This window comes from Electrona antarctica (genome assembly GCF_951216825.1).
Source record: "Electrona antarctica genome assembly, chromosome: 10".
NCBI lineage: Eukaryota > Metazoa > Chordata > Actinopteri > Myctophiformes > Myctophidae > Electrona > Electrona antarctica.
Window position 1 is genome coordinate 19,267,775 of NC_136791.1, and position 23,658 is coordinate 19,291,432.

The window sequence follows — 23,658 nt, forward strand, 5'->3', positions numbered from 1 at the left end:
GGAATGACTTTTGTGATGATTTGATTGGCTGAGCACAGAATGTGATGTATGATGATGAGAGCCCCTCACTTCACACGAGTGTAATTTTTTGTTACTAGCCTATAGTTACTTTTTAGATTTGGATTATTATTACACATGCATTAATCACTTCAGCCAGGCCCATATAACATTTTGGCCATTTGAAAATAGCCAATCTACAAGTTGTGTCATGATGCGACGCATTGTGAGCTTGTAGATCAGGTACATTCAAAATATATGTATACATTTGAAAACTTTAAACGGGACATTCTGCACAATGAGCGCTTGCTTCACTTTTGGTACTTAAGTACCAAAAGTAATTTTTTTAATTTAGGACTTTTACTCGTAACAGAGCATTTCTGTATTGCAGTATTGATACTTTTACTTAAAGGCTTAGTGAAATAAAAAATATGTTTTTCACACTTTTAGACCATATCCGTGGTCATTATATGGGCATACCTAACAATGGATGCCAAAAAATGGGCAAACTCTCATTTGTGTGTTTTTATATCAAAAGTATAATTTGTATTACTTCCTGAAAACGAAAATGTGCTGCGTGATGACGTGTAGAGATACACATCAATAAAAGCCAATAAAAATGAAGCTCACCAGTTTGATTCCCATGCTTCCTGATTCCTCCTCCACAGCTGGTTTTGATTAAAGAACTACTCAGTTTTTAATCTCATTCAAGATGACATCCAGACAGTGTAACTTGTTTTAAACTTAATCATCACGCTAAAATATGTATATAGGTTGTGTATAGATTAGAAATAATCCGCTGGCTTTTCCCCAAGTCTCTCTGTCACTTTGTTTACAAACGAAATTCACGTGCAGGAAGTCAGACTTTGAGACCCCATAGCCTGGAGGGATGCGACACTCTGATTGGTTCAGAAACTTCAGAGCCAGCGTTTCAACCTGAAACTTCAAAATAAAATGTCCACCATTTCTGTTTCCCTACACCTTTAATGGGACATTCCAAACACCAGTCACTCAATGTTAATAGTATTTGTAGTAGAGTAGTAGAACCATTTTAAATGTGCACTCTATGGCCAGAAAAATAACATAGCCTGTGTGTTTGACCAGCTCAGTGGCCTTGTGGTTAGAGTGTCTGCCCTGAGACTGGGAGGTCAGGGTTCAATCCCCGGCCGGGTCATACCAAAGACTCTGAAAAATGGGACCCAGTGCCTCCCTGCTTGGCACTCAGCATCAAGGGTTGCATTGGGGGTAAGTCCCTGCGACATACTAGCGTCATGTCCAGGGGGTGTACTTGTACATCAAGCTGCCTCACGCTACAGAAACAGGGCTTCTGCCCTATGGGCCTCATGGCTCGGCAAGGCTACTACTACTGTGTTTGACTAGGGATTGACTGGATTGCTAGATTACTACAATGACCATAATGCTTTGGTGCACTCACCCCACCTTGTGGAGAGGGGGAGGACTGTCTTACTGAGACAACATGTAGTCCAGGAAGGAAGTGAGACTGTCTGTGACACTTTGAAATACAAACATATCAAAAAACACATATTACCTACATAAAAAAGTGGTTGTCTCCCAAACACAATTAAAATAAGATCTGGTTTCAAAAGGGGTGAAGTGGCCCTTTAAGTAAAGAAATTAAGTACTTTTTCCCACCACTTGTCATTTCCATTTCCCAAAAGGTTTCTCTCTCTCAAAGCAGAGCCTTCCTTTTCTCGCCACCCTAGTGGCGAAAGATACAACTTCTGGGAACTCAGATGAGAGCCTTCCAGGAAAGGCGTGAAGAGTGAAGACCATGCAGGACCCCCTGAGTGGAGCCTCTGAACCATGACAACGTTAGACAGTGTTCTGTCCTCTCCAGTACTGCCAGGACGGCCCCCCTCTTATGAAAACACCAGCCTTCCTCTCCCTTTGTAAAGAGAGAAGATATATTTGCCGTGATCCCGCCAGTCAAGTTTGGGGACTGAGCATGTACAGTACGATACGGGCCTTCCTTAAAAGGAGAAACTATGCTCTTTTAGAGGGAAAAAGGAGAGAGAGAGAGAGAGAGAGAGAGAGAGAGAGAGAGAAAGAGAGAGAGCGAGAGAGAGCGAGAGAGAGAGGTGGCAGAATAGTGGGAGAGGCTAAGACAGACACAAGAGGGAAACTGTGTTTGTGTGTGCGTGCGTGCGTGCGTGCGTGCGTGCGTGCGTGCGTGCGTGTGAACGAGCGAGCGAGCGAGGAGAGAGAGAGAGAGAGAAAGACTCGGAAACATTCCATCGAACTTGCAGAAAAGTTAACGTCACGAAGAATCACTACCTGGCGAAAAGAAAAAAAACTGAATGATGATACAATGAAAAATAAATAAAAACACTTCTATTTTAATGAACAACGCCATCAGCAAAGGTTATTCACTCAGGAGACAACCTTGATACTCAAAGTAACAACTCTACAGACCAGAATAACTTGTCTTAGCAGTTACTCTAGGAGAAATATCGATCCTCACGCTACTGAATAAACATCCCGCTCAGCTCCACTCTGCTCTAATCAATGAAAGCACTGGCAAAATGTAGCCTATTATTTATATATTATTTATTATAAGTCGTTTCAAACGAAGCCTTACATTCAAGGCACTTTGCGAGAGATTTCTCTGCACAAAAAATGCTGTGTGAAGTGTCACTTCAGAGTGACATCTCATAGTTTGACACGACCATTTCAAAATCACATCCCGACTCTTCCATGGGTAGAAAACAACCTTGGCGAGTGCTAAGAACTAGAAGTGCTACATTTTTCAAGTCAATTTCTTAGTTGCTTCTATGCAGTGTTGTGAAATGACATGTCCTGAAGTTGCCAAAACTTGAACTTCATTAGTATAGTGTTCATTTTCACAAAGGTTGCTAATCATATATGGTTATCTATAAATGATTGAGAACATTGGTGTGTATGTACACCAATGTATATATAATGTATAATGTGTGTGCGTGTGTTTGTGTGTGGACATAAGTTGCACAAAATCAATTTCAACCTGGCATGTTATATTGGAAAAAGTACAAATATGTAACATTTATTTTATTTTATTATTGACAAGGTTTCGCAGAACAGTGTGTGTGTGTGTGTGTGTGTGTGTGTGTGTGTGTGTGTGTGTGTGTGTGTGTGTGTGTGTGTGTGTGTGTGTGAGATGGTGAAAATCTACAATCTCACAAGGGATTCGCACATAATTCTGCATTAGTCCGACATGCTGGAACCGCTCGAACATGCGCTGCTCCCGTGCTTGCGGTTATGGTTAGGTTAGGGTTTGAGGTAGGTTGTCGTTTGACGGACCAATGACTAGTCTGAACTAAGTACTGCACCCGCGTCACATTGTGATCTTGTAGATGGGCTATTTTCACTATTTGTCGAAAAGTAGTATACAGTGCATTTGGGGGTCACAGCTTTTCAGCTCCGAGAGAAAACAAAGCGCTGGTGTATAATAAAAAACGAATGTTTAGAACAGATGCAGGGTTTTGTTTTGTGCTAGAAACTATCAAGTTGTTTTCAGTCGAGCGCCCACACAAGCTCAACATATGCAGCCTCCTGTATGAACTCAGCAGAGGATTCTAACAATTATCATAGCAGCAACTACCAGTGTGACTACCAGTGTGACTTCAAGTTGACTTCAGCAACTACCAGTGCAACTACCAGTGTGACTTCAAGTTGATTCCTTTGTCTCATTGGTTCGCAATGTCGGGTCTAGGGACCCACCAACGGTACAAAAATAAATATGTTTAAGGCCACGACCCCCAAAATAATCAAATTTGAACTGGGGGACCCCTCACCCTGACAAGTACTTGGAAGAGTTGAGGCGTTTAGTTTTACTCGGTTCCACAGATAAAAATTGTTTGCCTCTCTATATACAATTTGGTTAATGTTTGACCAATTTTATAGTATAGTTTGTTGCTTATTTTTGACACAGTAATTCAGTAATGGTCAGTAATGGTTATTATATGATTATTTTCATTTAAGAGGTATTAAAAAAGTCAGATACCCTGTATACGCATATACATACTGTATGTTGGTTTGTTTACGGTTGAGTGAGAAAACAATGTTGCACATTAAGCTAAACATCTGGGGACCGCCCTGGGGGGACCCACCCACAGTTTGAGAACCACTGCCTTAGGGGTCCGTAACTCAGAGTTTACAGACGCTTAGTTGCAGACCTCTAATAGTACAGCGGCTTATACCCCAATACAAGAGGTATTGTGCACTTTTTCAAAAAAGCATGAAACTTCTACCATAGTTAGATGATATCATGAGGTGTATTTTCAGATGTGGAGTCAAGTCAGATTTGACCCCTGAGGCCCGGTAGAGCATAATATGTGACCAATACCCATAACATCCTATATAAGGCAAAAAAGTCCAAATTTCATCATTCTTTAAGTAGCATGTGACATATGAAACTAGGGTGTTTGCATGATTCTGAATCCATTCCAAGCATTAGTTTTGCAAAAAAAACACTCATTGGGCTTAAAACGGCCATGCCCACTTGCCCAAATGTGCTGGCATCATCAATTTGTGATGACGGCATTGGCCGTTTTTAGCCCAATGAGTGTTTTTTTGCAAAACTAATGCTTGGAATGGATTCAGCATCATGAAATCACCCTAGTTTCATATGTCACATGCTACTTAAAGAATGATGAAATTTGGACTTTTTTGCCTTATATAGGATGTTATGGGTATTGGTCACATATTATGCTCTACCGGGCCTCAGGGGTCAAATCTGACTTGACTCCACATCTGAAAATACACCTCATGGTATCATCTAACTATGGTAAACGTTTCATGCTTTTTTGAAAAAGTGCACAATTTTTTGGTAATCCGCTGTACTATAAGAGTCCATTTGGTTCCAATTGTATACTACTATGGGCCTCATGGCTCGGCAAGGCTTACTTACTTAGCACTTTCTCTCTGGGTTACATTATGTACATAACTGCTTACTGCTATCTATATCTTGATTATATAATCTGTTTCTATCCCGTCCTGTGTTCTTTATTTTTGTTCCTATCTCTCCAGCTCTCACTCTACCTCTGTCCTCATTCTTCTAATGTAAACTACAAAATGATGGAGCACACATGGAAAATAAATGAATAAAAAAGGATTGTTTTTTATTTACCAAAAAAAAGCTGATCCTGATTATAAAGTGTCCATTTGGACCCCCGGACGTGACCTTGAGAACCAGTGCTTTATCTGGCTTTCCTAGCCAGTCTAGCTTGACAAGACAATCAAGCCACAGCCAGAGATTCCCATTTATTTACCTCAGGGAGGGAGGGAGGCAGACATGGGAAGCGTTGGTTGCCCTGTGAATAAGAATGGCTATCCGTGGCTGTTGCGTCAGAAAGCCGACAGGTTGAACTAAGAATAATGCCCTCTCCCCTCGTCAAACAAAAAAGCCACCCTCCGGTGTTAAATCATCTGTGATGAGGCCCTTTGAAGGTTTGTTTATTTGCTCCTCGGCAGAATAATGCACCTGCTCATATAAGGTTAGTGAGGACACAGGTGGGTCTCTTGTTGAGGCCTGTTTCCCGTTCTTATCCTGGTTGATCATATGGATTAATAATACTTTGGGAGCATTTGATTGATGGGAGGGCTAGCGCACTAGCAGAGCGTCTCAGGGCCTCTGCCCAAACACCGAAAAGCTTAAATAATTCCCCTTGGCGGCCTGGGCCGTGGCTCAGCGGTCCAGGCACCTTGGCTGGTAGTCCAAGTCTGACAGGTTCGACTCCCAATCCCGACGGCCTTTACTGTCAGCCTACTGTCTGTCCCTCTATAAAAAATATAAAATAAAGGCAAAAGCTGCAACAAAAACATTTAGAAATAATTCCCCTTGGCCAAAGGTGGGATTGCCCTTTATGCAATAGGTAAAGATGTTTGCCTTTAGGGCCCTACCTTACGCCCTGCCTTACGTGCATTTAGCAGGTTTTAGCTTTTAGCAGCTTCCACTATCCGTAAACGGTATCTTGAGGTCACGCTACCCACTATGCATTATGCCGACTCTTTTATTTGCGGCTGGAGGTATGCCCGTGGACATTTTGATGTGCTTTCCCTATAATTGCTATCTTGCCCACACGTTTGGGAAAGCGCATAGCAGGGCCTCAGACCACCCGCTGGCCGCTATGCCAAATCCATTTGATATAACGCGCACCTGTAATGGACATTGGACATGTATGTCGAGAGTAGAGGCTAGTGTCCCAAGATAGCAATTTATTTTACGGGGGAATGTCTCGCGCAGCGCTAAATCCCAAAGTTATGAATTTAGTGACTCTGACGCAAGATAGAGCCCTTAGTGTCCCTTCCTTACACGGGGGACCTGGGTTCGAATCCCAGGCGTTTACATTGGTGCCGTGACGGCCAAGGGGGACTCCAATGTAGGAATCCCAGGCGTTACATGAGGACTGAAAATGCTATAAATTAATAATACCGTGTACTGTACTGCAGAGGTTCTCAAACATCTTTGTCGCAGGTCAAGGTCACCCTCCCCGTAAATAACCTTTTCATCCACGGCACCCCTGAATTACACTGGTACTTTATACATAGCACCTTTTGTCCTAGAAACGGTACGTAAAAATTAAAATATTTCCCCCCAAAGATACAGTATGTCACGAGGAAAACTGGAGAGAATATTTGTTTCCATTAGGACAGACTGACAGACAGGACAATAACTTTTATACTTGGCAATTGGCATTTAACCACTTAAACCCCAGCATTCCCATTCTGGGGAGAATATTCACCAGAAATAGGCAATCTACAAGCTCACAACGTGAGTTGTGGTGTACTGTAGGCTGAAAAAGATTGCACCAAGTACAGTTTAATTTAGGGTTGGGACGATATGGGTACCTCACGATTTAATCAACGATATATCACGATATCTGTAGATAGATAGATTTTTGTGCCACAAACTGGCCAATAAGTACATTAATCTTGCCTCCTCCAAACAGTAAAATACTGACTGCAACTTTGAAACTTGTCCACAACTTGTCTGCCCACAACAATGGGTATAGCCTAGTACTACTACTAGTAATAAGTTATAACTAATCAATATCACAATATTGGGAGGACGATAGAATATACTGTATATATCGCAAAATATCGATATATCGGCACACCCAAGTGGTTAAACTGAAGTGATAGTGATGAATTCCAAATGGGCTATAGGGTTAGTATTCTGAGGCTGAGGTATTCTGGACTTGTGCCTCTGGACTGGCACTCACTTTAAGAAACCCTGCTGTACTGCAGGGGTTCTCAACCCGTGTGTCACGACCCCCTGGGGAGTCGCCAAATTATTATTATTATTTTTTGCAACTGAATGGCTGGAAAATGGAAATTAAGAGTTTATATATAGTACACATAGTGCATGCATAAACTTTCCTTAATGATTATATCTGGTTTCAGTATTTATGATGTATTTTCTCTATTAAGGTTATTGTAGGTCAATTCGTATTGGTGGTGGCCTGGGGAGGGGGGGGCGGGGCAGGGGGCACTAGACATGGCCAAAGCATTTCCGGGGGTCCCCAGCCCAAGACGTTGAGAACACTTAGTTTAGACTAGTCATTGGTTAGACCAGTCATTAGTCCTACAACCTATCTCAAACCCTAACCCTAACCTCCCATGGGGAAGCACACCTAAACCTAACCTTAACCCTCTCCCAACCCTTAACGCACCCCTCACCAACCTTAATCCGGTCGTTTTAACGCACCCCTCACCAACCTTAATCTGGTCGTTTTAACGCACCCCTCACCAACCTTAATCCGGTCGTCTTAATGCACCCCCCCTCACCAACCTTATGTCTAACCAATGCTATGTCTAACCAAAGGATGCCTCCCAAGACGTTTAGACAGTACACCAGAAACCTAACCCTAACCTCCCACAGGGCAGCACACCTAAACCTAACCTTAACCCATGTCTAACCAATGACTAGTCTAAACTATGTATGCACCCCGTTTCAACATGCATTTGTGTTCTCAAAGAAGAAATCAATTTGTTGGGACAGTTGGTGCTTTTCTGTGAGACTGACAAATGGAAAGAGACAGGAGTGGAGAGGAATGTCTGTGTGAAAACAGTCTGGGTGAAAGACAAAACATACAAAAAAGGAAGACTTAATGTTGACCCACCATGATGTAAACATTGTCACAGAACAGCCAAGTACTTGACAAATACATACTGTATTAGGAATGGACAATAACCAAAAATGTATCGAAATCAACATTTAGAAACCGATAACTAAATCTAGCACGAATAATTGAGAAGCCAGAAGTGTTTTTTTCCTTATATCGAATGAATCAACACGAAAAAGTTTGAATAGATTAGATGTTTTATTTTATTTTTAATAATCAACTATATTGATTAGTCTGATTAACCAAAAATTAAGTTTGTGATATTAATTTGAAGTCATATAAACCCAGACGTAATACCTTATACCTCCTTGTATCAGTTTGCATAAAACAGGCACATGAGTAGTCTCGTGTTTCCTTTCGCAATTTCCAAATGCCACCAAATGTTTTTGTGTTAGGGACTTCATTATATTTTTTATTTTTTTATTTAACCACTTGAACCCTCACATTCCTATTCTGGGGGGAACATTAGCCGAAAATAGCAGATCTACAAGCTCATGCAGACGTGTTTTGAGCTTGTAGATCAGCTATATTTTTTTGCGAAGAGGTTTGGTCTAGAGGGAAAAAGAAGCAGAAAATGTACAGTCAAAAGTCAAGTTCACAAAGTATTGAGGACAATGAGGGTTTAAATTGTAATAACATGTAGTGGCTACTAGTGGGGGGTCCCTTCTTCATCTCTCTCTTAGCGGGGGTCCTTGGCCTGAACAACAATGCCTGCAGACGCATAGGCGGATCTAGAAATGATGGGCCCCTGGGCCACCGTCATGCAAAAGGGCCCCCCCGCACTCCCCCGGAGCTTTTTTTTCCCTTCCCGATGTGGTGCATGCTGTCTGTACACGTGTACGCATAACAATTATGACTATAGGCCTGCGATATTCAGATTTACAGCAAGGGATTGCTTAAAAATAATAAACAGACAAAAACTAAGCCAAATAAATGCAAACTGAGGGTTTAAACACAGTAATGTACCGTATCATGATGGTTTAGGACTTTTGGGGTTATTTTATTGACACAAATGAATAAGCCCATTGTTAATAACAGTGACAAGGACCGTGTGTGTCACTGTTATTCACTGTTACCCCTTTTTTGGGGGGGCCTTGAGCTTGAGCCTCTTCAAGCTCAAGGGCCCCCCTAGCTCAGGGGCCCCTGGGCCTGGGCCCAACAGGCCTGTTGGATAATCCTCCCCTGTGCAGACCCCTGGCCAATACTGTCAAACAGATTGCATGCCCCTGTGATTCGATGAATTGCTTTACTCAATGGGGGGAAGAAAATAAGAATAATTTTCCATATTAACAGTGATGCAATAAATATGCTATAGGCCCTACAGCAAGAGGCTTTAAATATTCGTGTCAGGTATTGGCATGTCACGGATATTATGACCAACACGTATATATTATGGCCAAAACAACAGCTACAGAGATGATGATAGCGACACTTCAGACAGGCATGCAGCATAATAATTAGGCTGATGTGCTACAGGTGTGCAACCTGCTGCGCAGATTACACAAATTAAACAAATTAAATAGGCGGAATGATAAACACATAATAGCCTACTGACTGAGATTCTCAAACATTTTCATGTCAAGGACCCCCCCACACACACAGGCATGCAGCATAATAATTAGGCTGATGTGCTACAGGTGTGCAACCTGCAGCGCAGATTACACACATGAAACAATAAACACATAACCATGAAAGAGCATTTGTGTTACAAATAAACGTTCAAAATTCATCCTATACTAGGACGTATAGCCAGAAGTATAGGAATAACAATAACAAGCTTAAAGAATAAAGTGATAGGCCTACTGTTTTTTGCCACTGCCCTGCGGGGTTGTGGCCAAGTGGGGTACGGTACCGGGTACCACCAGTTTGAGTCTGAGAACCACTGCCCAAACTCAAGAACCACGGTGTTGATCGAATTAAAACACCAACACATTCCTTCCATTCCAGACATCATCATCATCATCATCATCATCACATACACCTAGGGTACCCCATGCCCTGGGGGCGGTAACCCCACTTTGAGAACCACTGCCCAAACCCAAGAAGAACCACGGTTTTGTTCGAATTAAAACACCAACACACTCATTCCATTCCAGACACCATCATATACACCTACTGTGGGCTCTTGTGATAGAAAGGCAGCGTAACGTGGCTCAGGTCATGGATGTCGAAGGCGGTGGGCTCGGCGGAGATCGCATGCCTCTTGGTCCTCTGCTGCTCGCCGCCACCACCACCATCCACACCACCGCCGTGCTGCATCTCGGTGCCACCGCTCTGCTTGGTGCCGACGTGGACCACCTGCTGCTGCGTGGCGGGCTTGATGACCGAGCGGTACTTGTCCAGCTCGTTCTGGAGCCTCTGGATCAGCTCGTCCTTCTGGTCCAGCTCCAGCTCCAGCTCGTCGATGAGCGCGTCCCGCTGGCGCAGTTCCTCGATCTTCTCCTGGAGCGCGTACTGGAGGTCGCGCAAGGTGCCCATGTTGTTAATCTCCGCTTTCATATACGCACTTTAAAAAACACCAAAAGATCCAACTTTAAATCCGAGATTGGTTTTTTTAGGCAGTCGAGTGTTTGTTCTGTCTCCTTCTCCTCGTCCTCTGCCTTCCCACTGCCGGGAAACTTTGTCCTGGAGGCATGAACGGCAGCTCCGGAGAAGAATCCACTCCCCTTCTCTCTACGACTCCTAACCGGAATTCCACCTCACCGCCTGTTGCTGTATATTAATTAATAAGTCAGTTGGGTGGATTTGTTACGAGCGAGGTAATACATTTTCGAGACCAGCGCAGTTAAGCCCAAATATGCAAAGTTTGATAAAATCCCTCTCTCTTCAGTCTTCTTCTTGCTCTCTTGTCTCTTTCACTCCCATAATCGTCTCCCTACCGATCCGGCTCCCTCCCTCGAGTCGACGCTGTGACAGTGGGGGAGTCCTCTCACTCAGCCGTGCGTCAGGCTCAGAGAGCCGGACAGAAGCGCAAGGCGAGAAGGGCGCCTACAGGAATCCGTGGAACAGTGCAGCCTGGGCGGGCGCACTGGAGGAGAGCGCTCCCCCTCCTCCTCATCGAGTTCCATCCATTCCATTGGAGCATATAGCCTCGGATAAAGACTATGATATATGTATTATATCGAGTCCGACTTTTCGTATCTAGATATAAAAAATGTCGAAATCGATCAAATAGGCCTACATCTAAAATAAATTTAAATGAGGCTCTGCAGGCTCACTTGACATGAAAATGTAAAAAAAACAAAAACAATGCCAACATTACACACCCTGACATATGAGTCTGAGAGGCACATAGGGTCCATTTGGTACCTATATCAATCATTAGCTGGGGATACCCCTCAGAGACCGCTGTCCCCCGAGGCCGGGGTCCACGGACTCCACTTTGAAAACCACTGGAATAATGCAGTGGTTCTCGAATCTCATCTCAATCTTTTCAGGCTGTAATGCCTCAAAATAATCAACTGTAACTTAATCAATAATTAACTGGGGACCCCCGGACACACAACTTCAACTTCGATGAATTGAGCACAAAGCTAGGACCACAATGGAAACAAGACATAGGCTTCCTTGGGTTTAAAATCCCCTTAGCAGACCTTGTATTGCTTGTTTTTGCAAACTGCCAATCAATGAATATGGGGACACCACACACACACACACACACACACACACACACACACACACACACACACACACACACACACACACACACACACACACACACACACACACACACACACACACACACACACACACACACACACACACACACACACACACACAGGTTGAGAACCACTGGTAGGCCTATAATAGACTTGTTTAAACGTCAATAACTTCCCCCAGGACAGGCAGTTCACAAATTGATGAGCAGACTGGATCCTTAATGGGAGTCAAGTTGATGGCAGTTTCATGAACTCTGCACTTTTTGTGCAAAATATCATAGCCTCACATTTTCTGCCTTGTTTTCTTTTCCGGGGCATCATTCAGCACCTTTTTGTTTTCTTCCCATTGTGGATAATTGTGTCAAGATCCCTCCTGGCAAGTAAAATGTGCCAAGGAAAATGTGTTGATGTTTCTTGTCTGTTGATTGAGCTGTGAATAGTGCTTGTGAAATGACATAAAAAGAAACGGAGAAGAAAAAGCTCAATAAAAATAGCTCATATCATCACTGAAAGGTCTTTGGCAGGGGTGGAACGTAACAGAGTACACTTTACTGTAGTGTTTCCAATTTTCATTACTTTTACTACTACTACTCTACTTTACTCTACTCTATACTTAAACATAGTTTAAGTATATTTTGATACCTTTGTACTTTTACTCAAGTACATTTTGAATACAGGACTTCCTACTTGTGCCAGAATATATCTACATTGCAGGATTGACACCTTTACTTAAGTAAAACATGCGAGCACTTATACATCCCTGGTCTTCTTTGGTGAGAAGACACAGTCATCCCTTGTTTCCACAGATGTAGGCCATAACCCAAATATATCACTAGCTTGTGTATATCCAGTGACAATGATGAATGACCATTATCCACACACACACACACACACACACACACACACACACACACACACACACACACACACACACACACACACACACACACACACACACACACACACACACACACACACACACACACACACACACACACACAGAGAGAGAGAGAAATAAGAAACGGCTCTTGAAACACGTGGTCAGCTGGCACCTGCTAAACACAACCAAAGGGAACAAATGGGTCAAAGGAATTTGAGGGATTGGAGATATGCATTCTTTTAAAAAAAAGAATCACACCCGTGTGAACTGAGTGGTGCGGCTGTTAAACAACACCGCTGGCTGGCTGGCTGCAGTTATAGTTTGCTCAGTGTGAATGGCTGCTCAACAGTGTGTGACCTGAATGCGACCCCAATCAGCTGCAGGGGTCAATGACTCGTACCCCAAACAGACAGACATACACATACAGCCAGCCATTGGAGCGGTTAGGCACCGCTCAAAAATAGTACACAATAATGATAAAAGGAAAGCTGGATCTGTCAGTGATGGGATCAGCTGTCTCTCACCACTAGTGATGTCATCAGATTCCAATGAGTCACCAATAAATGAACAGATTTAGGCAGGCTGCATGCGACATTGGGCTATTATTTATCCAAGAACATTCGAGTGGGATCAATAAAGTTGAAGAGTACTTGAAACAGCAATCAGCACAGGGTCAAAAGAGAACCACAGTGGTGAAAAAGTACTCAATTTGTTTTACTTAAGTAAAAGTACCAATACTGCAATGTAGAAATACTAGCCTGGAATTCTAAATGTACTTGAGTAAAAGTAGAAAAGTATTGGTATAAAAATGTACAGTGTATGTAAAGTACCAAAAGTAGAAAGTCTACAAAATTTGAAATTGAATGTATATGTCTAATGGAGTATATGTATGTATGTATGTATGTATGTATGTATGTATGTGTGTGTGTGTGTGTGTGTGTGTGTGTGTGTGTGTGTGTGTGTGTGTGTGTGTGTGTGTGTGTGTGTGTGTGTGTGTGTGTGTGTGTGTGTGTGTGTGTGTGTGTGTGTGTGTGTGTGCGCGCGCGCGCGCGTGTAAAAGTATATTTGCCTCTGAGATGTAGTGGAGTAGAAGTAACAGCAAATTGGAGACATTCCAGTAAAGCAAAGCAGTACCTCAAAATTGTACTTACAGTACTTGAGTAAATGTACTTAGTTAGGCCTACTTTACACACCATGAGTCACACGATGAGAGCGATGGGCGAATAAGGGTTACCACATCACAAAGAAGCTCTTTAGGTCATTGCTTCCCAAACTTTTTCAAGTCAAGGACCCCCAAATTGACACTAATTAGCCCGCGGACCAGTGTTGTTTTCGTCGACTAAAACTAAGACTTGTAGATCTGCTATTTTCAGCAAGTGTAAAATCAGTCATAGTCGACTAAAACTAGACTAACGCTAAGACATTCCAGGTGACTAAAATGTGACTAAAACCAAGTGAAAACTATTCAAGAGACTATGATTAAACTAAAACCAAAATTTGCTGCCAAAAACCGCCGCCGCGGATCCTCATTTGAAAAGATACAGGAGGGACCCTCAGGCATAAGAGAAGATTTTTACGGCTCTAGCAGTGATTCTCAACCCGTTTAATTTCAAGGACCTCCAGTTTGACACTAGTCTACGGACCCCCCATTTAATGGCATTTCTATTTCTGAGATGAGAGAAATGTATATTGTAAAATGTTAATTTAACTCTGAGAGTGTACAAATGGAACCAAATGGACCCGTTACACTCCTATCAGAGTTACAGATCCATGAGGGTCCATTTGGTTCCAAACTATCATTTAGCTGGAACTGGAAGTCATCAAGGACCCCTGGGGGTCCCCAGACCCCACTTTGGGAACCACTGCTTTAGGTGAAGGGATTGGTTTTGGAGTATAGAGCAGTGGTTTTCAACCCTTTTCATATCCAGGACCATCATTTATTTGCCATTTGAGCCAAGGACCACCATTTGATCAGACTTTTTTGTTGTTAAAATAAGATTTATTATTTTTATATATTTTGTATTATTCTACATTCTTTAATTGCGTAGATTTGTAAATGAACTAATGCAGATGTGTAACAATTTAACTCTTGAGAACATCCTTTTACAGTCTCAAGAGTTAAAGAGATCTATAAAGGTCCATTTGGTTACCAACTCTCCATCATTTAGCTGGGGACCCCCTGGAACCCCCTCAGGGACCACTGGTGGTCCCTAGACCACTGGTTGAAAACCACTGGTATTGCACATGCAGAAAGTGAGTGTCAAATCGAGTGGCAAAGTGAGTGGAAAAGTGATTTTAACGTTGTTTAATGCAATCAAATAGTACTTTTCTGTTTGGATGTATGGGCTATCAAGGTCAGAAAGTATTTATTTATTTATTTTTGCCATTCAGTAGGTGTTCCCGCATAACTTCCAGGTATGATGATGATGTCACACGCATACCCTCTATAGTGGGTGTGATAGCAAACACCTATTTCATATGAGAAGCCATGTCGACAAGCCTGGAGACATCCCATGCAGGGAGGTCTGAAGAAAGGTAAAAGCTGCCCTCTTGTGGCGGTATGTGATAGAGGCTTGAGAAATGCAAAAAGACTACATTATTGTCTGATGTGTGTGTCCGTGGGTGGGTGGGTATTTACTGTGGATGCTGCACTCCGCAATACAACAACAATGTGATATCATAAGACAGTGGTTCTCAAAGTTGGGTTTTGGGGCCGACAAGGGGTCTTTGAGGGGGTTCCAGGGGGTGCCCATGTTCAATGATTGTACACTACGCTACATGTCTGAAACTCAGGGTCTGCATGGCCTAATGCACACCAAACCAAGGGCCCTTGAAATTAAACTTAAGTTTGTTAAGTAGTGATATATTAGAAAAGGGGGTTTGAATTGTGTTCTTTTTCTCTCTCTCTATCTGCAGCAGCAAACGCGTTTCACCAGCACAAATAATGGAGCAAAGACAATCCAATTTACATAACCAGAAAACAGTGATTCCTAGAAAAAGATGAATGTTCACTAAAATGGCTGTACGTATACACCTAATTTAGTCTGTGCCCGTTTCCAAGTTTACTACACAACCATTACAGTATATGACCTCCCTACATATTCCCCATGGGAACTAAAGGGCATATGAATGAACTTGATGAGCAACATGTCGAGTTATGCAGCAAACCAACAACTAATGCATCATTTTATCTTTCCTGGTGGGTCGGAAACCTCTCATCTCCATATTCTAACTTTTGAACGCCCTACTTGATCACACGACAGCGTGCCAGCGTCACACAAAAGCATCAGAAGTAGCAGATCCGTGAGATTGTAGATCTGATACTTTTGAATTTGAATCCTGAAAAGTAACAGTTTTAGACATGAGGTTTCCACCCGACAGAAACTATATTATACAGCAGTGTTACCCTAAGCCAGTGGTTCTCAAAGTGGGGCCCAGGGACCCCTAGGGGAGTCCTTGAGGGGGTTCCAGCCAGGGGGTCCCGAAACAGCCAATCTACAAGGTCAGCTTGTAAGCTTGTAGATCAGCTCTTTCTGGAATAATTGTGGGGTTTTTTTTTTACACACACATTTCTTATCGACCTAACGGGGGTCCCTGACACAAGATCCTTTTAGATGCATGTCCGTGACCAATTATATATGAATGTGGGGGTCTTTGACATGAAAATGTTTGAGAATCGCTGACATAAGCAAAATAAAAAACCCTATACATTAAAAAAAAGGAGAAAAAAAAGTCCAGAATGTGCATTTTCTGGACACTCTTCCCACAACTGTTTACTTCCTCTGAAGCTGCATCATCCTCTCCATAACAGACGGGCCTCTCCTCTCCCCGGGGCGGGCCAGCCTGCCCTTCAAAGCACCTCTGCACCGGGAGGAGACAGGCTTTAAATTTCACCTCTCCAACCATCCAGCTCAGCCCTTTTTCCTATGCAGATCAATAGAAACAGGATCCGCTGCTCCATGCCGCTGTAATCTGATGAGCGGGGAGGGCTGCCTCCTGGTGCCACGCTCTGACACTAATGGGGGTCACGCTGTCTCTGACCCCAGCGACAACGGAGGCGGTGGGCACCGCCATGGGCATGGTGGTGAACACCATCCTCCAGACAACATGGTCAAAGCCGGAATTAGACTTTCAGAGTCATGCACCGAAAATAGCCATTCTAAAAGCTCGTTGTGAGCTTGTAGATCTGCTATTTTCCGTCTCAGGTCCCACGAGACAACCCCTCCCACTCGCTCAGATCAGCTAAGCTAACACAGGGGAAGCTGTCAGAACCTTCCACTAAAACATCCGGTACAATGCTGCACGTCCCAGACTCTAATCCCTCCTGGCTCCCAAATTGTGGAACGAACTCCCTGTTGCAGTGAGAACTGCAGACTCACTCCCCAATCTTCCGCCGTAGTCTGAAGACTCAACACCTCTTCAGACTCCACTTTAGCCCGTTGCACTTGCCGTAGCACTTTCCCTAGCCTCGACGACCTTGCAGGCTTCTGCAAAGGCTAAAATATAATTTAACATGTTATTAGACAGATGCCAAGTTAATTTGTTGACCTGACATCCTATAGTTTGTATAGTTTCAAAGTAAAAATTGTTATACTGTCACTAGACTGATGATAGATTCTTGGTTTACTTGTATATCCACCTATCTCTATGCATTTGATGTATTACCTTGTGTTTACCTTTAATACTGTAAGTCGCTCTGCATCAGTGTAAATTCTGATTCAATCTTAGTCTTTTGAATAACACGGCATTTAGTCGTAATCCTATTTTAGTCATCTGAAATAGTTTAGTCTTAGTCAACACAATTAACACTGCTCTGGATTAAGAGTGTCAAATGCCTAAATTGTAATTGAGTCACTCGTTGAAGCAAAACAGAAACAGTCGAGTGTCCATTTTGCCTCACCTCTGTGGTACCACGGTGTCCTTACATGAACTGCTTTTGGGGTAGGTGCAGGAGAACTCTGGTCCATTTCGGTTCCATTTGTAGCTATGATGACTAAATCTAAGACTAAATATATTGACAATTTCGTCAACAAATAAAAACTAGGCTAAAATGTTACTATGGAGGGACTAGTGAGAGGAGAGGAGATCCAGTACAGATCCAGTAGAACTAAAAGAGAAGTCGTTGTGAGCTTGTAGAGCGGCTATTTTCAGCATGCAACTGAATGTGTGATGTTGGAAAAATGCTGAAAATAGCCCATCTACAAGCTCACAGCGCGTTTTTACACTCTCAAATTTATCTCATCTGTGCTTAATTTGAAGGGGAGGGGGTTACCATGCACCTTGTGTCATGATGAGTGTAATTATAAACCATTATCACTTCAAAGGATTATATAGCATTCCATTAGGTTCTCTACACAGAGAATAAAGCCTGGTCATATACTGTCATTATAGAAATACAGTAGATTAGTTAGTTAATTATAATTATCCATAATAGTCATGTTCTCTTATTGAATGTCAATCACCTCTAACACATGCGCCTACATGTGTGCCCGCCTACATGTGTGCGCGCATGCATGCACGATGGCGCGTGCGTAGTGCAAGAGAGAGAGACACTATTTCTCAATGAATGACACAGCGAATCATTCATGAAATCTCTCCCCTCATTGAGGACTTGAAATTGAGGGTATTGCTGTGAGCCTTGTACTGACGCAGTGGGGGGGTTCCAAGGGGTGCTACATTTGTCATATAGCATCACAATCAAATGATAAAGTTATACTTTATCATTTGGATTATTTGCACATTAAGACCTGAGGCCGATTCTACAAATGCCTTCTAAATCAGTACTGTAGCTCTCACAATTTCAAGATTTTATTTTTTTTGGGTCTGCTTTAATACCCTGTTTTGTTTTGTGTTTTCACTGTATGTAAAGCACTTTGTGAGATGTCTCTGTGTGAGGTACTAGGCCTAGGCTATATGAATACAACTTACGTACTATTTTTGAATAGTCAACGCAAAAATCTAAAATTACACGGATGCTTCCCCGGTCTTAATCGGTATGAATTGAAAAATCTTGAAAAGAAAAAAAGAATGTGTCTGTTTAGCACAACTCAATGTGGGGGTCCTTGGCGTGAACATGTTTTGCCACAGTCAGGAACAACAGTCTGTCTTGCCTTACAGTTCCATCAATGCAAATGAATGAAGATGGGAAATTGTCCAGCCGTCTTAACTGAATTAACCAAATTGACTATCGCCACGTTAATGCAATTAGGCGGTGGAGTCATTTATGCTTGTTGCATTCAAGTTTACAGTGGAATTACAAGTTAATTTGTCCTGGTGATGTTATTATTCCTGTGATTTCATGGGAAAGAAAGGAGCAGAGACAAGGTGACAATGACAGAGACACAGAAACAAATGGAGTGAGGGGGAGGAGAGGGAGAGGTGGTTTTTGACACTTGTTTCGTTTGGCAACATAACTCATGGCAATAATAAAGCTCCTTTGAATTTGAGAGAGAGGGAGACACATAGAGAGAGAGAGGACCGTGGAAGTCAATCACACAATCTATGTTTGATTGTTTTGTTCCACATTTTTGCTTTGGCTATGTAAATGTGTAGGCTATGTTTTCTCCCATAATAATAAAGCCCCTTTGCATTGAGAGAGAGAGAGAGAGAGAGAGAGAGAGAGAGAGAGACCTGGAAAACATGTAACTTTTTTGGGTAAATGAACATGATTGTTAGGTTATTGTGGCCATATAGGCGTTGTTTATTGATTATCTATACAAACTAATTCATAGGCATATAACGCCTTTGGGTATCAGAGTCAGACACTTTATAGGTATAATGTCTTGTGTAGAAACCATATGGAGCTAAAAACGAGCACCCAAAGGTGATGAAGCAAGGGGAGAGAAGAAGCGAGCATATGGGGGTCAAACACAAAAGCGTTTGTCTAATGCAGGATTAAATATCCGTTAGCCGTGCACTTCGGGGGCGCTCAGTGTGTCCAGCTACTAAAAGCCAATAATGCATTGTACTTCCTCCCCTGGCGTCCCGTGGGGGACACGATGATGGATCCGATCAATTATGAAGCTCCTTTCTTGAGCGCTGCGTCATCGGCCCGGCCCCAAGCTAGCCGTAATAACTTTGATTGCAGGCGGCTTCGTGTTGTGGCAAAAACAAATCCCGATCTACAAGCTCACCACGCGTTGCGTGCGCAACGCGTCGTGAGCTTGTAGGTCGGGTATTTTTCCCCCTCCCAGCGCTGCATGCGCGCAACGACACCGGCGGGCGACTAAAGTATACATGATACATCATCTGATCATCAGACAGCTTTTAAGAATGAAAGTGCTTCTTGAGCCCCGTCCATTCATGGCAAACGAAAGCATATCCTCCATCGTAGCCTAGTTGATGAATTGAATGCATAGGTATAGACCACAATGGAAACAACTTGTGCTGCAGGACTTCTTTCTTCTTTTTTGCCCAAATATGTTCGTCTGTAGACTGTACCTCGTGCTGTTTGCATTTCTGACTGATACAGTATCAAATCAATCAATGTAGACTACTATGGTACATGAATGGAAACCAAGTTTGATTGGTTGCAGTAGCCTATAGATACTGAATGATTGATGCAAGAATCAGCTGTGGCTGATATTATCACATAGACCTACCGAACAACTCCCAATGTTCGATCATCAAATTACATTTTGATTTCCATATTCCATTGATATTTGTTGGTGGATATAATCATTACATTTATGGTAGAAGAGAAGAATAAGAGCATGGCAATCACTGCACGGTATCAATACAACTTGGTATCTTATAACCTATAAACCTTCCAAAGTTCCACCTTTCAGTAGGCCAAAGGGAAAGGAAATTATCACTTCTCCCTTTGACAGGTGATCACACCCCTCCCTCTCTCTTTAGACCCCCCATTGTTTTTTTCCTTATATAGCCTATAGTGTTTTATATTGTGATGATATTGAATTGTTGTTTCATGTCATGTTTATGAATTGAATACATAGGACCCGAATGGAAACAAGACCGCAAGGACTTTTTTTTGTGCTATCCTTTTAGACCAAGTGTTTGACCCGGCCTGTTGCTGTTTGCATTTCTGTCTAATAAAGTATTCAATCAATAAATCAATCAGAAGATTCAGAACCAAATTAAACAACAGGAGGGGGGGGGGGGGGTACTGTATATTATAGGCTATATGTTATGTAGGCTACACGAACTCGTCTCTAATTCTTACCAGTCGGATTTAGCATATTTCCTAAAGGTCTGCCTCGACACGTCCTGGTGGGTCTGCGGCTCGGCGGAGATGCCCTGCGCCCTGCGCGTCCTCGGCCCGATCAGCTGGGCGCTGGGCAGCACCGACTGACATTTGTGCAATTTCCTCTTGAGTTCCTGGATCTCGTCCTCCCTGTCCGCCAGACGCCGCTCCAGGTCCCGTATCCTCTCCTCCTTGAGCAGCAGGATCTTGGCGAAGTCCTCTTCCAGTTCCAGGTCGCTCATGTTGAAATCGGGGCGTAAAAACAACTCCGTAAAATGTACTTAAACTCCAATACTCGGGGAACAGGGTTAAACAATCCCAATATTACGCGTTGTGGGTGGCGACCCGCGTGCGTCGTCGCTGCTCCGGAACTCCGCGAGGAAATAATATCCTTTTTTTTCTTCACTGACCAACCAACCAACCACACTTGTTTTGTTTCAGTTCCGTCCGCCTCGCGAGTTGAGAACGCGGTGTTTAAAACAGGAGAGCGGACGATGGATGGACGGAGCCTTGCTGCGCTCCGGTTGTCCGGCGAGCCTCCAGGGAGTAACAGCTGATTATGAGCCCCTCATTGAGAAGAAACCAATTACAGCAGCCCTTCTTTCCTCCCCTCTGAGGACGCATGGAGATCGGGGCCAGGCCGTCACACTACAACTGGTCCGGCTGGGGCAATAAAAAGTCGCCAAAAAAAGCCCCCCCGGAGAGAGGAGAAAGAGAAGGTAGCAGCCGCCAGCCAGCCCGAAAGAAAGACAGTGTTTTTAGTACACAGGTCAGATAGCCCACCCACCAGCACCCTCCGGCCCAACAACAACAGTAACACTGACTGACTACAACGACATCACACAGGTATTTGTTGTGCTGTCAAAATAAGACATTTTGTCTTTTTTTTGCTTTCATCTCTCCAGGATATAGGCTATATGCCCTTTCAGCAGTGTGAGGATGAGCATCGCTGATGTAGCGGTGGAAAGTGGAAACTCAAAGCTGTGTCGAGTCATTAGATTGTCACTTGACCGTGCAGAGAGCATCCCCTCCTCCTAATCCTAATGCATAGGCTAATATAAAAAATATTAATACCCACATTTCACCTCAGCTCACACAACTAAGTAGTCTACAACTACAACCAGTGGTGTAAACTGTAAAGTAACTAAGTAGCCTATTTACAGTGGTGGAAAAAGTAGTAAATGTTTTTTACTAAAAGTAAAATTATCAATAGGCCTACTATAGAAATAGGCTACTCTGTAAAAGCAAAACGTATTGAGTAAAAGTACAAAAGTATTGGCATCAAAATGCCAATACAATACTCAACTCATGCAGAAATGTTCCATTTACATTTTTTTCTAAATATTTTGAAAATAGCAGATTGAGCTTGTAGATCGGCTATTTTCACTACTTCTTAAAGGGCCACTTCACCCCTTTTGCAACCAGAGTTTATTTTAATGATGTTTAGGACACAATAAATGCTTTCCTGGGGTTTTTGTGTGTGTAATATTTATATTTTAGTCATGACGCCATGTTCATGACCAAAAACCTGTCATGAAAATGTGGTCTCACTTCCTTCCTGGACTACAAAGTCACACCTCCATGCACATAGATATTAAAACATATATAGATGCCTCATTGGTCGCTGCACTGTTGTTGGAGCGACCTGTCTCCAACGGGAGGAGGAAGTCAAGCGGAATCTCGGAAGGCAAGTGCTGTTGGGAAAGAGGGAGTCGTACCTCTGATTACTTTAGCCTACCCATATAAAGGTACTCTTGGTACCACAGCACCTCAAAGGCCCTTATAACAAGGCTCCAGACTTCCCAAAACAAACTGGTCAGGCTACTACTTGGCCTCACTCCCCGAACCCACCTAACCTCTGCCCACTTTGACAGGCTGGAATGGCTTAGGGACGACGACAGAGTACAGCATCTTGCAATGGGTCTAGTCCACAAGATTCGCTACACCACCAAGATACCCATGTGTACCTGTCTAAATACTTCCTTAATGTCAACAAAGTTCACACCCACAACACCAGAGGGAGTTCAACAAACCATGTTCAATCCAGATTCGGCACAAACAAGTAAAGGGACTAAATTATTTTCGCTCCTATGCCACCAAAATGTGGAACGCCCTTAAGACATGCAAATCCCTTGACTCCTTCAAATCCGCTCTCAAAGGGCACCTACGGACGGCTGCAATTTGAAACCGGACCCCATAAAATCGGAATCCCCCACCCGTCCCCTTTCCTCCTTACTTTATGTTTCCTTTCCCTTTTTACCTCCTTACATGATTTCCTGTTTTTTATATAGAACTGTATATTTGTACGTCTCTAAATGTTCTGATGAATTGAAAATGGTGGACACTGTTGTAAACAAGTGTATATGCTTTATCAGTGTGTCGTCCACAGTAACAGTCTTTGTATTGAGTTGTGCTTTCGTGTGAAATGTACCCATTCTGCAAACTGTTAATAAATACTTCAATCAATCATTTTCACCACTTCTAAAAGACTAAAATATTTTTATATTTAGTTGACTAAGACTAGACTAAGACTAAACAATTTCAGATGACTACATAGGACTAAAACTAAATGGTATGATCAAGAAGACTAAAGGTCTATTCATACTCCAGTTTTAGGTGACGCTGCGGCTGCGGTGGTAAGCGACTCACCAGACACATCTTTACTTTTCACTTACTTTTCGGTGGTCACCTAAAACTGGAGTATAGGCCTTAAGAATAAGACTAAATCAGAACATGCTGTCAAAATTAACACAGTACCGCATGCCTGAATCCACATCAGCCCATGTTGGTGATTCC

General features: G+C 42.9%; 1 protein-coding gene across 4 annotated transcripts in view; it reads right to left on the reverse strand.

The window, feature by feature from the left end:
* LOC306930510 (cGMP-dependent protein kinase 1) overlaps window positions 1–23,658 on the reverse strand; it is a gene marked incomplete at its 5' end in the record, with an annotated part of 184,736 nt that overhangs the window by 159,636 nt on the left and 1,442 nt on the right. For 2 of the 4 annotated variants that reach the window (XM_079511515.1, XM_079511514.1), the window contains one exon: window positions 10,237–11,002. The exons of 1 other annotated variant lie outside the window; for it this stretch is intronic. In XM_079511515.1, coding sequence (XP_079367641.1) covers window positions 10,237–10,619 — 383 coding nt within the window. Of the gene's footprint in view, window positions 1–10,236; window positions 11,003–20,841; window positions 21,105–23,658 lie in introns of those variants that run through there. One more of the 4 variants, XM_079511516.1, reaches the window with a different exon arrangement.